This window comes from Sphaeramia orbicularis, chromosome 17 (genome assembly GCF_902148855.1).
Source record: "Sphaeramia orbicularis chromosome 17, fSphaOr1.1, whole genome shotgun sequence".
In the NCBI taxonomy this organism is placed as follows: Eukaryota; Metazoa; Chordata; class Actinopteri; order Kurtiformes; family Apogonidae; genus Sphaeramia; species Sphaeramia orbicularis.
Window position 1 is genome coordinate 32,276,935 of NC_043973.1, and position 16,542 is coordinate 32,293,476.

The 16,542-nt window shown below is 35.1% G+C and overlaps 1 protein-coding gene across 4 annotated transcripts in view; it reads left to right on the top strand.

Annotated features, from left to right (window-relative positions):
• LOC115438025 (homer protein homolog 3-like) overlaps positions 1-16,542 on the top strand; it is a 64,375-nt gene that overhangs the window by 24,490 nt on the left and 23,343 nt on the right. For 2 of the 4 annotated variants that reach the window (XM_030161467.1, XM_030161466.1), the window contains exons 3-7: positions 987-1,143; positions 5,497-5,628; positions 7,479-7,583; positions 8,294-8,302; positions 10,227-10,360. In XM_030161467.1, the coding sequence (XP_030017327.1) occupies positions 987-1,143; positions 5,497-5,628; positions 7,479-7,583; positions 8,294-8,302; positions 10,227-10,360 (537 nt within the window). The remainder of the gene's footprint in view (positions 1-986; positions 1,144-5,496; positions 5,629-7,478; positions 7,584-8,293; positions 8,303-10,226; positions 10,361-16,542) is intronic. The other 2 variants (XM_030161469.1, XM_030161468.1) reach the window with 2 other exon arrangements.

Genomic DNA, 16,542 nt, shown 5'->3' on the forward strand with positions numbered 1-16,542 from the left:
AAAACTCCAATTTATACTATTTATTACAAAGTCACTGTAAATCTCACCCCATTGTTGTCGTTGTTTCTAGTTGAATGTTTGTTTATATTAACCCTCCAGTATCCGGGCGCGCCTTTTATGCACACTTTGCATTTTGTGTTAAAAAATTTCGTATTATTTTTCACAATTTAAATAAGGTTAGAATTCAAAAGTTGTTCATTTTTGCATGATCTTTAAAATTCTGGCCACCAACTAAAATGTGCACATTGTAAACAAAAGAAAATTACCAGACTAGCATCTGTCTGCCAAGTGTGCCTAAAACACACTATTTCTTCCATTTGATATGTATGATTAGGGCTGACCTTGATTTACAAAAATAAAATCAAATTAGAGCAGAAAAATAAATCGACATATAATATTTAATAGTTTGATTTATAGGTGTGCATTTTACACACACTTGGTGACAGATGCTAGTATTTTTGAACATTTGACCTAGCGCCAAAAGTAATAATGTAAATTAACCAATGTTGGAGTTAATCACTGACATATGCCAGGATGAAAAAACAAATAATATGTGATCCACTTTTTATGTAGTATATTGGGAAAAAAAAAATTTCTGTGTTTTTACATCCAAAAAAATGGTTTGTTTCCATTACAAACACGGCATTTAAAGGGTTAAAAAATGTGACAATTATTGAGTATTTGGTATTTTTATTTACGGCTCAAGTTGATGAAATAGAAAAAAGTGTAAAAGAATTAAAAACAAACTGTATGAAATTTTTTTAATCATTTTTCCACAAGTGTGCCAAAAAAGCACACTTGGTGCTTAGTAAGGGCCTTGGTGGACGGGATACCGGAGGGTTAAGTGTGTTTGGATTTATGTTGTGTTTGGGTTCATGTTGAAATTATACGTCATGAGCAAAGAAAATCCAAAGCTGCATTCCTTGCATGTGTTCACATACTGGGCCAATAAAGCTGATTCTGATTCCTCATCTGTGTTTGTGCAGGGAGCAGCCGATCTTCAGCGCCCGGGCCCATGTTTTCCAGATTGACCCCACCACCAAGAGGAACTGGATCCCCGCCAGTAAACATGCCGTCACTGTGTCCTTCTTCTACGACGCCACCCGCAACGTCTACCGCATCATCAGTGTGGGTGGGACCAAGGTGAGGATGAAGGAAGTCAAGGAAACATCTGCACAAACCCCCAAACCACGATGCTTTCACAAACCTCATCTACATTTCTGGACCTAGATTTCTAGAACAACTAAAAATAATACAAACTAACAACAAAAAACTAAAAAAAACAGAACTTCTACAGCAGGGATGTGGAGCTCATGTTAGTTCAGGGGCCACATACACCCAATGGACCAGTAAAATAATAGTACAGGGTGTTCCAAAAAATGTGCATCATTTGATCTGTCCATATCAGAGCGAGTACATGGTCAGGAGAAATGATACTTACTAGGATTTATTTAGGACATAAAATGTTTTATTCTACAAATTTCAAATGAAAAATTCTGGAGGATGGTAATTTTATAATGTTCCAAAGTTATTACAGATGTTCAGTGTGGACTCTGACGAAACGTTTCCTGAACTTGGTTTACCACCTCTTATGAAACTGCCGACCGTCCAGATGCGTACAGCCGTCCTCTTGAAACTTCTCATGTCACGTCCAAGTCTTCTTTCCTGTTGGTGCTTGTTTATGAAATTTTCCAACAAATTCATGTTGCACATTCACATTTGACTGAGTCTGAGCGTACTTCAATACACAGAGCGCCTGTTCTGTTGCAGTAAAAGGCATGTCTATTCCTGACAGCAGATAAAAAAATAAAAAATGATTCCACTTTTTTGAGCAAAAAGAGCAAACAAATTTTAAACAAACTATTAGATGATGAAATGATGTCAAATTTTTTGGGACACCCTGTATAATAACCTAATAATGACAAATCCAAATTTCTTTTGTTTTAGTACAGAAAATATTACATTTACAAACTATCCTTCAACAAAAATGTGAATAACCTGAACTTCCATGAACGACATGAAACGAAAGGTTCCAGGCACAACAAACCCCGCCCCTCACACATATTGTAGTTTATTTTGGCATCGATCCAGCTGATGTCATCATGTCTATGCATGTGCTGATGTCAGCATATCAATTGCCTCTATATATGTGCCAAGTTTGAAGTAAATTGATGTTTTCATAGACATTTGAAATTTTGCCGATTATAAGTAAATGGGAGAAAAAAGAATGAATTATATAACATTACATTCATGCATAAACACAAAATTAACACGGTCATAAAAATTGGTGCAGGAGTTTTTACCGTATCTTTTGAGGTAAAGAGCTAAACAGTTCCACACATTAGACTGTGGTGGCTGAACAGGTTGTGTTCTGTACTGTGGGGTTTACATCCTGAGTGTGTGTAGTATTGAACGACTTTTATTAAAGCCTGATGTGAGTGTCCAGCTGAACCATGTTGGTCTAGCTTTAATAAACTCCTTCTATACTATATGTGCTGGAGTTCTGGACCTAGACAAACAGGAGTGATCACATAACAAAGTCTCCATTGTGGTTTCGCTCAGGAAACAAACCCTGGTGTCTTGGTTGATGATACCGTACACAGTCTATTCAACTCAATTACAAAGTCGCCTCACAGGGCTTTACAGAAATGGGTGAATTGATCAAATTCATCCTCCACAATCTTCTACATGGACTTTGTTGCTCTTTCTGCTACCTCAAATGACTTTTTGAAGGCTTTTCACCACAAAGTCTGTCTGTTAGAAAGTCCTGAAGGCTAATTGTTCCTAGTACCAGAAAGAAAATCCCTATTCTAATGATTGTAAAGAAGAAATGATGATGCTTAACTAAAATTACTTTTATATGAACAGAAATGGTGCTGTTTTGACTATCCAGTGTCTGGTTTTATTGAGTTGTAATGTTTGATTGCACTCCCACCAGTAAATCTATAACACAGGTGTCAAACATGTGGCCCAGGGGCCAAATCCAGCCCACCAAAGGGTCCAGTCCGGCCCTTGGGATGAATTTATGAAATGCAAAAATAGATATTAAGAAATTAACAATCATTTTAGTTCAGGTTCCACATTCAGACCAATTCAATCTCCAGTGGGTCAGACCAGTAAAATACTATCATAATAACCTAGAAATACTCACAACTCCACATTTTTCTCTTTGTAAATGTACATATTTTCATGTATTTACACCAAAACAAAGTATAATTTCACAAAAAATGTGAAAAACCTGAAATGTCTTAAGAAAAATAAGTGCAATTTTAACAATATTCTACCCGATACTAAATGTTTTGTGTATTTGTAGATCCACTGTGATCTGTATATTATAATGAACATGTGGAAATGATAAACTGAGACAGAATATTGTTAAAATTACACTTATTCTTTCAGTTTGTTGAAATCATTCACATTGTTTGAAAGGACAGTTTATAGAAGTAAACATTTTCATTGTTTAATTTTACTTTTTTCACTGTAAAATATAGAGAAGAGTTTGGATTTGAAATTATTTATATATTATTATGTTATTATTTTACTGGTTCAGCCCATTTCAGATCAAATTTAGCTGAATGTGGCCCCTGAACTAAAATGAGTTTGACAGCCCTGATCTATAAGGTTCAGAGATGTCTAATGAATAAAACCTCAACCACAGTAAAAAAAAAAAAAAAAAAAATGTGTTTCAGAGTGTCTTTCTCACAGGCTTGGGGATTTAGATTATGAAGAGGAGGCCACATCAAGCACCAGCGAGGAGGGGGGATGTATCTGATCTCTTCTTAGCACCTCTGGTCTGACCCACATTTCTAACTCCCATAAGGCAGTGCGGGGGGGCAGTTGGTCGTTCAACAGCCCAGTCATGCCAGGACTGGTGTCTGGCCACAGAATAATCTTCACCGCCGCCGCCACCGTCCACTGTGTTATGTCAAACACGTTGCAGCAGATGCACCGGCGACGGCGTTCATGTAATCATGTGATGAAGTGAAAAGGAGGAGGACGCTTCCTCTTAAGCTCCCTTTGCCCTGTAACTCTGGGATTTTAAATCAGATCCATTATTGTACTGGTGGAGATGACGTAAAAAGGTTTATAAATAGGTCCGCTCTAATATTTTTCATCATGTGTTCAGGGGGGAAGGAGCCACTTTACTGAGACTGAGGTGGTAAACCTGGAACATGTGCTCTCTTTGTTGGAGAACTCATTGAAATTTGCTTCTGCAGTGAATTTACTGCAAACAGTCAGAGCTTTTGATGTTACAGAGCTTTGGTTTGGTCAAAAACACAGTCAAAAAACTAGTATCTCAAAGGTAGTCTGTCATCAGTGCCAGGTCAAAGTAAATTCATCATGAGTACAGGTTAGAGAACAAGATACTGTATTCAGACAGTTTGTATTTTTTGCCTTTTACTGTGTATCATTTAAGACAGAATAAAATAATATCATAAAAACATCACAGTATATGCAAAGGATGCTAGACTCATGAAGTGGGTTTAAAAATTACATAATTATTTAATGAATTTGTCGGTACATCTAAAGGTGGAACAACTTAGTTACACGACTCAAGGCTCAAACAGTAAGTTTAAAAAGCTCTGGAAACCATTCTTGATGTACTTTGAGTCTTCCTGGGATATGAAGGAATGGAAATGACCCTTTACTTTCATGTTTTTTGGGTGGTTTGAATATATACATTTAAATATGTATTTATTATTTAGATTTATTTACTTTCTTTTTAATGAACTGATTTTACACCATTAATTTACTATTTTTAAATACTAACAAATTTATTTTCCACTATCTATTGCGAGTGTGCAGGGGGGTGGGTATGTACTTTGGTTTGTTTTTTGTAAATGTTGAAAAAAAATAATTTTATAATAATAAAAATTACATAATTATTGCCATTAACCATGTATCACCAAATGTATCATATTTGATACATGAGTTTTGAAGCCCTCTACATGATCAGTGTGATATTTTTTTCTTGAAAAACCTGAGGGGTACAATTAGATACATGCAATACACAGATAATCCACCAGGGGGAGGAATTCATTCACCAGAGGCCTTTCCAGGGACACTACAAGACTGACATTAATGAGGAAGGAGGCAGAACTTTGGCAATTTTGAAAAGGAATTACCGATTTGTTAGACATGTTTGTGTTATGTTTTTGTTTGCTCAAAAATAATAATATTTGAGCATTGAGACCTGATGTTTCAAATATGATACAAAATTGAAACTCATACATGGAAATTGATATTTGAAAAAAACATTTTTGGGTTGTTCAGAAGGACCAGTAAAGGCTCCAGTTTCAAAGAACTGGAATTTTCTGTCAATGATTTAATGGTTCAGGCTTTACAGCGTTAAAAACATTAACCTAATGTCGTCACCCTGTGTCAAAGTTAGTCAGATCTGCTCTGTATGAGAATGGTTCATCAGAGCAGTAAAGGTTCTTTTTGTACTGATGCTGTCACTAAAAGGAATAATCGCTGTTATCTCTTGATCTGCAGGCGATCATCAACTGCACAGTCACACCCAGTATGACGTTCACCAAGACGTCCCAGAAGTTTGGGCAGTGGGCCGACAGCAGGGCCAACACCGTCTACGGTCTGGGGTTTGCTACTGAGCAACAACTGCATCAGGTGAGAAGTTAAATACAGTCCGGTATCAGTCTATTTGGTTTTAATATAGATTTTTTTAATGGTGGGACAGACCTATTTTTGAAGCAGATATTCACTTTTTTGTTTTTTTATCTGTATTTTTTTAATCTGACAGAATAACCCAAGTTAAAAACATTGTTCCTATTGCTATAGTCACCACCACATCACATGTATCATGTATCATTTATTTAGTTAGTTTTTATTTAGTTTGTTGTATCTATTATTCATTATTTTTTCTAGTTCTGCCTTCCCCAAACTTTGGTTGAGGCCTGAAATGTTGTCATTAAATTGCTAATTTTCATAAACTAGAATATGACAGTAATTTTTGTGAAGATGTCATATCAAAAATTAAGTTAAACAAGTGAGTTTTAATATTCATGTGCTTATTTGTCTTTATTATTATTATTTGTATTGTTTATTGTTTGTTACTATAGCTAATGTGTTAGAAGCATGACTGATGTTCCCACATTTCAACAAATGTATTTAATTCAACATTATTTTGTGTGGAAGTGTCAGAAAAAATGCAGATATTGTAACAATTCATGACATTTTATATTTTTTTAATTTGGGTTGCGAATTGGCTTAAATGTTTTCAGGTCCTGAGTTGAAAAACTTTGGGAACTACTGCTCCAGTTCATCGTGAAAGAGCTAATGACTATTCAACAATCAGCTTTAAGTTACTCTAAACAATGCCACCAACATCTAGATATGTGTCCACATGCTTAGTGGTTCCAGCTTTTAGTTATTAGACTCACTGATTATTGTGATCAGTTATCCATGAAAAATGTCAGTCAGGCTCCAATAAGAGGCCATATTAACCTAAATAATCAGGATAAATTGTTATCTATAAACATATAATTTGCATCGTCTTTGTAATGTAAACTATGTTGTTTTTTTTAAAATGCTTTTCATTGGTAATTAATTGTATTTTACACAAATCACACACCATCTCATATACCTCCCTCATATATGATAAGAGAAGATAATAAGATAAGATTAATTTATTGATCCCCCAAGATGGAAATTCAAATGTACAGCAGCACAAGACAATAAACATCCAATACAACAGAAAAATAAAGAGAAGATAAAAATATATAGAAAAAACAAGTGCTCACACATATTGTAGCTTATTTTGGCATCGATCCAGCTGATGTCATCATGTCTATGCATGTGCTGATTCAGCAGATCAATTGCCTCTATATATGTGCCAAGTTTGAAGTAAATTGAAACAAAATTGATGTTTTTATAGACATTTGAAACTTCGCCCCTTAAAGGAAATGGGAGAAAAAAAAGATTTTAAGAATTCATAAAAAATTCAAACTTTGACCTACACTTTTCTCAAAATATAATCACATCTATTCTGTGTCACTAGAAATCTATAAACCCAATTTGGTTTGAATTCAACCAATAGTTTTGCTGCTACAGGCATTTGAAATGTCACCCATTATAAGTAAATGGGGAAAAAAGATTCTCAAAATTCCTAAAAAATGTGAACTTTGACCTACTGTTTCCAAAATGTAATCAGATCTATCCTGGGTCACTGGCAATCTATGAACCCAATTTGGTATGAATTCAACCAATAGTTTTGCTGCTAGAATGTTAACAAACAAACTGAACCAAAAACCATATCCTTTTGGGGGGCAGGGTAATAAACAGAAGATAAAAAATATATTTAAATATAAAACATTTGTTAAAGCGATTAATTTGTTAAAGTGACTGACATAAATAGTAACAGTCATGTCAAAATGTCTTAACAGTTATTGGGATTTCATATCTTAATTGTAATGTGTTTATGTTTCATTCTCTGAAATATTGTATCTCCTGTCCTCTAGTTCTCTGAGAAGTTTAAGGAGGTGAAAGATGCAGCTCGACTGGCGAGAGAAAAGTCCCAGGACAAAGAACTGGCCAACACAGCGTTAACCATCGCTGCTCCTCAGGTGAGCGCCTCCATCACAAAGGTGTGAAGGGGAAAGTAGAGCAGACCTCTGCAGGTGTCAGCCACAGGGTGAATGGAGAAAAGCGGTGGTCTGAGGACTGGTACAGCCAGTGCACATGAACGCACCTGTGTTAGCAGACAAACAGCCAGCTGTGACTGAACTGAAGAAGAAAGAAAGGCAAAGAAACAGGAGCTGGGTCACTCATCTCAGCGGAGAGAGAAAGTGAGGAAAAGTAGGACGATGGTAAAATTATCCCAATGCCACTCAGCAGTGCACCGCATAAGCCACATCTGCATTTTCTACCTTAAAAGCCTCTGATTCCAACACAGTAATGATGAAAATGTAGTCAGCTCAGGACCCGTTTGATCGATACAGTGTAATTACCCATCAGTTACGTCTGCTTGGTCATGAGGAACATGCCCAGTTTCTTTTAATTCTCCGCCTGAACAGATTCCAAGTGATGTCCCTCATTCCACATCTCGCACATTTATCGATTTCATGAACACATTGGCGAGGGCAAACTTCCAGAAAATTGCCAACTGTGTCAATTAATGGTCCTTAATTCTTGCTAAGTAGCAGTGGACAGCAGAAATGATAAGGGCGCTGGGTGCCAGTGTCTGCGATGGTTTGTAAAGGTCGTTATGTACATTATGCTTTGTGCTGACATGTTTCTCTCTGTTTTCTTCTACCTGATGGATTTTCCCCTTTAGTTCTCTCAGGTGAGTTATTGCTTTATCATGTGATTGCTATAGAACTAAAGTAATGCACTGAGGAAAAAAGGCATTTAGTAGGAAAAACATGGTTTAAACCAATGAATGTGCTATGAACTTTGGTTATATTGTACTGTTTAGATCACAGGTGTCAAACATGTGGCCCGGGGCCAAATCTGGCCCGCCAAAGGTTCCATTCCGGCCCTGCAGGATGAAAGGGCAAAAATGAACCTGAACAGTCCAGGTTGTCCAAATCCTTTTGGTTCAGGTTCCACATACAGACCAATGTGATCTACAGTCAAAAGAACAACACAATAACCCATAAATAATGACAACCACAAATTTTCTGTGTGAAAAATTATGTGGAAAAAATTTAAGTGAAAAAAAAATTACACCATGAAAATATTTACATTTACAAAATTATTCTTTCACAATAAAATGCAAATCAATTCATAAATAAAAACTAAGATGAACAACCTGAAATGTGCAATTTTAATAATATTCTGCCTTTTACTAAATGTTTTGTGCATTTATGGATCCACTGTGATCTGGAGTTGTGTTAATAATAACAGATGTAATATTGAAATTGTTCAAATTTTAGTTCCAAACTCCAAAATTTTAACAATATTCTGCCTGTTACCAAATGTTTATGGAACACTGTGTGTAAATGTACATGTATAAATAATAAGTCGAGGCATAATATTATTAAATTGCACTAATTTTTCAAATGAAATTTCTGTTTTTTTCAGGTTATTCACATCTTTTTTGTAAAATGTAAATATTTTCATAATTTAATTGGGGGGTTTTTGTACTAAAACAAAAAGAAAAACTTGGATTTGTCATTATTTATAGGTTATTAAATCATTATTTTACTGGTCTGGCCCGCTGCAGCTCAAACTGGGGTAAATATGGAACTGAACCTAAATGAGTTTGACAGCCCTGCGCTAAGGCAAAAAGGCATTTTGTAGTAGAAAACATGGTTTAATCCAATGAATGTGCTATGAACTTTGGTTATATTGTACTATTTAGATCAGAAAAAAAAAATTCATAAAAAAAATTGAACTTTGACCTACTTTTCCCAAAACGTAACCACATTTGTTCTGGGTCACTGGCAATCTATAAACCCAATTTGGTATGAATTCAACTAATAGTTTTGCTGCTACAGACATGTGAAATTTCGCCGATTGTAAGTAAATAGGATAAAAAAAAGATTTAAAAAAGTTAAAAAAAAAAAAAAAAAAATTAAACTTTGATCTATCTTTCCCAAAATTTAATGACATCTATTCTGCATCACTGGCAATCTATAAACCCAATTTGGTATGAATTCAATGACTAGTTTTGCTGCTACAGACAATTGAAATTTTGCCTATTGTAAGTAAATGGGGGAAAAAAAGAGTTTAAAAATTCATAAAAAATTGAAACTGGGACCTATTTTTCCCAAAATGTAATAACATCTATTCTGGGTCACTGGCAATCTATAAACCCAATTTGGTATGAATTCAACCAATATTTTTGCTTCTACAGACATTTGAAATTTCACCTATCATAACTAAATGGGGAAAAAAAGGAGTTTAAAAATTCATAAAAATTTTTAACTTTGACCTATTTTTCCCAAAATGTAATGACATCTATTCTAAGTCACTGGCAATCTATAAACCAAATTTGGTATGAATTCAACCAGTAGTTTTGCTGTGTTAACAAACAAACAAACAAACCGAACCAAAAACAATACCCCTTGCCTCCCCTTTGGGGGGCAGGGTAAAAATATCAACATTTACTTTTATTTTTAGTGTTTTTATATCATGCTTTGCATTATTTGTGAGTTTTTTTAATACATGTTTTAGGTATTGCTCTAATCTTGCTGCCTCTGAGTCCTGTGCTTTAGATTCTATGTGCGCTGCTGGGAAAGTCCATTTACTGATGTGTTCCTCAGGACCTCTCGGATGAACTGCAGTCTCCACCGGTGATGTGTGTGAACGGACCAGAGGACAAACTGTTCCGCAGCCAAAGCGCAGACATCACCCTGTCTTCTGAGAAGGAGCGCATTAAAAAGATGCTCTCTGAAGGGTAACTGAGTTATACACAAACACACACAAAGTGCAGCAGAATGAAAACTGAACATAAAATCCCTTGGTGAAATGCGGGTTCGTGAAGGAGTAAAATAGATCTGGCCTCTGTTCGGTGATTGTGTGTTTACTCGTTCTTTTCTAAAGCTGCCGTTGTAAATTTCCAATTTGTTTCCGTTCTGTTCTGCTGCACACGAAGCTGGAACAAGTAGAAAAACTGAATAAATAAAGTTATCTCTCATGGTATCGATGGTTCAAAGCTAGTGGTAAAATGTAGATATGTACTTTAACTGTGACCTACTTACAGGGGTTGGACAAAATAATGGAAACACCTTCACCTCAAGATGATAATGCCCCAATCCATACAGCTAGAATTGTTAAAGAATGGCATGAGGAACATTCTAATGAAGTTGAGCGTCTCGTATGGCCGGCACAGTCCCCAGACCTCAACATTATTGAGCATTTATGGTCAGTTTTAGAGATTCAAGTAAGACGTCGATTTCCACCGCCATCGTCTCTAAAAGAGTTGGAGGGTATTGTAACTGAAGAATGGCTTAAAATTCCTTTGGAAACAATTCACAAGTTGTATGAATCAATACCTCGGAGAATTGAGGCTGTAATTGCCGCAAAAGGCGGACCTACACCATATTAAATTATATTTTGTTGATTTTTTAAGGTGTTTCCATTATTTTGTCCAACCCCTGTATATTTTTACATTTCACACAACTTTCTTCTTCTGTTTCGCTACATCTCAGAGGCAAATATCATACTTTTTACTCCACTACATTTATCTGCTTCTACTTTACAGATTATAGTTTTAATGTGCAGTTAAAACCACATATTTCACATGTTTTTTGTAATAGAGTTTTGTGATGAAATTTACTTTAACCCTTTCATGCATGAATTATGAGAACCTTAGTCAATATTTTTTTCTTGAGTGTTTTTATTCCTTGTTAGGCATGAAAAAAAAAACAATGCAACTGAAATTTTTCATGACCCTATTTTTTATGGAGTTACAAAAATGTCCACTCAGCTGGACACCATGCATTTGATTTTTGAAACAAAGAAACATGTGTTTAAAACGTATTATCAGAAAGTGATAAACTATGTGAAAACCATGAAATAAAAATATTTTTAAAGCCACTAATGCCATTTTATCACATTTTATCATACTCTACTACTAGTTGTTACTCAATTCATGGAGATAATATGCAAAAAAAAAAAAAAATAATAATAATAATAATAATAAACTTTTTGATTAAGAAAACTGTTAATTACAGTCTAATAACAATTAGCAATTGATTTACACTGAAACATATTACTGCAGATCAGGTTTATCAAGAAGAGCAAAGTTTTTTTTTTTCCATTTTATTTATTTATTTTGACAAGGACAATGCAAAATATACATTAACCTTAAACAGGAGAGCTGTAGTGTGCCAGGTTCTAGCACTAGTGCTAATTTCCACCTGTAGTCCCTGAACAAGCTGATGTTCTCATTAAAAAAACAAACATTAATAAAAACTAAAACATTAAAAAACAGTAAAAAAATGCATTTCTATAACTCCATCTATATAAAATATTCATTCACATTCAACCATTTACTCTTATTCGTCCCACTGCAGTCCGTCACACACATTAATGGTATGAACTACAGTGTATGGGATGGTGCATAAGCGTCCACTGTGTCGTCTGATATGGAACTAAAACAACAAAACCCATGAATGTACAAGAGAACAGATGTAAAATAACTGTCCACTGCAGTGACCAGTATCCATGACAGGGTTAATATTCTTCTGCTCCATAAACTAAATGAACTCCTCAAAAACCTCTGTTGGATTAACTGTAAATCCATTGTCCCAAAGGTGAAAACTGGCCTGATTTTCTAGCCATTTAAAAAGTTCTCACAGGTTAGAGATGCTACAAATATGATGATTTTATGGAATATGATTGTTTCATTTAAAATAAATTACTCAGAAGTTTATAAGACAAATGAAAATGAGCTCAAATATAAACTATACAGTAGTAAAATGCAAATTACACATTAATTCAGCAGTAAAACAAACCAGAAATATCATATAATAATAATAAAACACCAACAGTGACCTCTTTTACTTGTGCGTTTTGCAGATGAAACATGCATTTACTTAACCCATAAAGACCTAAACAGCCACTGGTGAGCAAACACATCTACTAATTTAAACTGTTTAATACCTATGATCCACTAATACTATCAATACATGTAAAGAATTGGTGTAAAATGTAGTTTGTCATCTTTTCATGGCCATCAGATATGACCCATTTGGACATTCAAAGGCTCTGTAGTTACCGTGGAAACACTGTTATTTTCTACAGCATTGATTCACCAGTAAAACCCATGGAGTTGGATCAATGACAGTGGATGGACACACTGGGTTTATGTTCAGTTAATGATAGATTTACTGAAAAAGTCAACTTTTTCTTAGGTTTTCTCTGTCTTTGATGTAATAACCCTCCAAAGGAATCACATCATGATGATTAAAGTGCATGATCAGTAAATTTAAATGTGGGAAAATACTTGATTTTCACTGAAAAAAATGCAAAAAATAGAGGATGATATTATAAAATATGGTGATAAATCACTTAAGAAAGGTTAAATATGGAGAAAAATTCATTTGGGAAGTGACATAAAAGTAGTACTGGGTGTTTAGGAGTTAAATCTGGTTTTGGATGCAGATCTTCTAGTTGTCATGGGCTGTTTTGGGGATTACAGAGCACAGGCTTTGCTGCTCCATTTGTTTTGTTTTCCCACATGTTTCTGAGATTCACTGAAAAACAGGTGGTTCCAGGCACAACAAACCCCGCCCCTCGCACATATTGTAGCTTAAATTTGCATGGATCCAGCTGATGTCATCATGTCTGTGCATGTGCTGGTGTCAGCATGTCCAATGTCTCTATATATGTGCCAAGTTTGAAGTAAATTGAAACAAAATAGATGTTTTCATAGATATTTGAAGTTTCGCCTAGGGAGAAGAAAAAAGATTTTAAAAAATTCATAAAAAATTCAAAATTTGACCTACTTTTCCCAAAATGTAACCACATCTATTTTAGGTCACTGGCTGTCTATAAACCCAATTTGGTATGAATTCAGTTTTGCTGCTAGTGTTAACAAACAAACAAACCGAACCAAAAACAATACTCCTTGCCTTCCCTTCGGGGGGCGGGGCAATAATAATTATAAGTAATGTACAGATTTTATGGATTTAATTGGTAAATTAATTCCATTTATGCCAAGAGTCTTTTGGTCTAGACTGTACTGTCTTTATGTAAAGATGCAGGAGCCAAAATCAGGGGAAAAAAACACTAGACATTAAAAATATCCATTTTCCTAGTGCAGCTGTCAGACTAAATGTAAATATAGATGAGATTACTTTTGTTTTATGTCGTCACGGGAAAGTGAAGCCACTTTTCCAAGTTTGTATTTGGAATCACAGTACAGCAGTCGAATAAAGAATCTGATCAGCCATTAATAATTACAGTCTGTCACGTATTTAACCCCTGTTTGTCAGAAAACAAAGTGGGGACTGCAGATCAAAATTAGCACTGATGCACATGTTGATGCTGAAATGGAATTTATAAATGTGTTCATTAATGTGCACTGTCCCACCTAAATAAACATACATACATACAACAGCTGTGATTAGACACGAGCAGGACATCACTGTGGATTCTCTAAAGCCTGAAAACTCAAATAAGGATTAGATGCAGGAGTCTCATGACCTCTCAGAACACTCGAATTGCAAAATGCTGAAGGTAATTACAAAATATCAGTCCACTGATGCTTAAAAAAACTATAAAAACTGCAGCTTTAAGTCACAATCAGAACGCTATCATATACTGTTGACAAACATACGTAAAACAAGAAAAGCACTCGGAGAGCGCAGACCTCTGCCAAGACAGATGCCTGCCCCGCCCCCCCCCCCATCACCACCAAAATGTAATCATTTCTTCCTTGTGCCAGAATCAACATTTCCTGAAAATTTCATGAAAATCCATCCATAACTTTTTGAGTTATCTTGCTAACAAACAAACATGCAAACAAAGAAAGCAAAGCAAGGAGGTAATAATCAGCACCAGCAACAGTAGATTCTTAAAACAAGCTTCTTTTAATAAATAAAAGGTTTTCCAAAAATCTTATGCCACTTTACAGCTGATGAAAATAAAATAATATTCAGAGGTGTTTAATTTATCATTTAATTAATGTGTAGCTTTACACTACAGGCCAGATGTTACTGGAAACTAACCTGAGTCAGATTTTCAGTGTGGTGCTTTTTTTTTTTTTCTTTTACATATTTACAGTATGTAATCATTATAATTAAATGGCTTTAGGTGGTAAAAGTAATATTTCAATCTGCTCCTATTGATTAATCCTTAAACTTCCAGTGTTCCATTGGGTGTGAACATGCTTTTCAGCTTGTGGGGTTAATTATGTTTTGGTGTCGTTACATTCGTTAGACTCCCTCGGACATGAGGAGGCCATTGTTGAGATGTTGACTCATATATAACACCAAATAAAGCCTGTAAACATCCCCTCAGTCTGTCCTTTGAGCCGCCCACCATGCTTTCATATCCTACAGTCCAATTATTACAACGGAAAGATGCTGCTCAATGGTTGCCAAGGGGACTGTTGCCATGGGACGCCTCACACTTTAGATGAGGAGAGGCTAGAAAGACATGAAGGTAAAGGATCAGGATGAAAGAGACACTTACTGCTCTGTGATGATACAAAATGTACTTTAACCCAATCCAGTCTGAACAATGAACACATTATTCACTGATGATCTATAGAAAACGCCTGGTCAGCTGCAAGTTATACATGTAATAAAAGGTTGTTAAATGAGTTTGACGTGGTTTTGTCTACACAAAAAACTAAACATGATTTAAAAAAGTTTTTTAACCTCCTAAGACCCACTGTCCACATTTGTGGACAAGAGTTTCACAACTTTATACAAAAAAATAAGAAAAGAAAACTGTCCACCACAAAGGACATTCCATAAAACATTTAAAAACTGCATCTGAAAAAACTGTTGCATCATGATGTTTCCAATATAGGCACTTATTTAATAAAAAACAAAAAAAGCTGGTACTTTGCTGACATTTCCCGGGTCTGAGGAGGTTACGTGTGATCCTGACCTCTACAAAAGAGGATTAGGGACATTCTGAAGATTAAAAGAAAAAACAAAACAAAACTATATTTTGAGAGAAAAAAAATTACGCAAAACATTAAAAATGGTATTTTTATGAGAAAAAAATGACAGCTAAACCCTGCAAGTTTGATTCCATGAATACACTCTTTACAGGTTTACATAAATTCATGAGTGGTTATTTTATTGTTTGTGAAAGTTATCGTAAAGTATTAAAGAAAAAGCCTTATAAAACAGACTGTTTATCTAATACTTCATCTTTAACAGTTTATTCTCATAAAAGTAGGTTTTTCCTCAAAATATTACAACTTCATTACTGTAACTTCATTCTTCTACAAAATATGACTTTTATTCCTCTAATATCTCGACGTTTTTTTCTCAATAAATAAATAAATAAATAATAGTAATAATAATAATAATAATAATAATTTAGTTGGTTTTGGCAGTGACACACATTTTGTTTTCACAAACTTTGATGCCTCAGTTTGTTTTTTAGATGTTTTTTCCACAAGAGGTGCATTGAGAAAGAATAATGAGCATATTACAAACACTTTATTTGCCGCATAAATCACATTTTATGTCAGGAGTCGGTTTGTCACTGCCAGAACCTTTGGAAATAGGAGATAGAAATGTGGGGGATAGAGAGGATGACATGCAACAAGCAACCCCAGTTTTGTTAGTTTTAAATCAGTGGCAACTTGAAATTTCCAGATTTCAACAACTGTCAGAAAACCACTATATCAGCCCAAACTGTAATGTTTTAACACTTCTGTTTCATCTTCCAAGGCTCCTTTCACTCTTTATGCATCAGGTTTCAATACTCGGCTCATAAAAGTTGTGTAGAAACTCATGATTATTAATCCTGTCAACCTGTTTCACTCCAAAAGAAAATAACATCTTCAGCTTTTCCTCTGTCTTTTCATCAGCGTCGTCTCTTTAACTGTACAGCATCACTGGTCTCACCTCCGTCCTCTACACCAGTGATTCTCAACTGGTGGGGGTG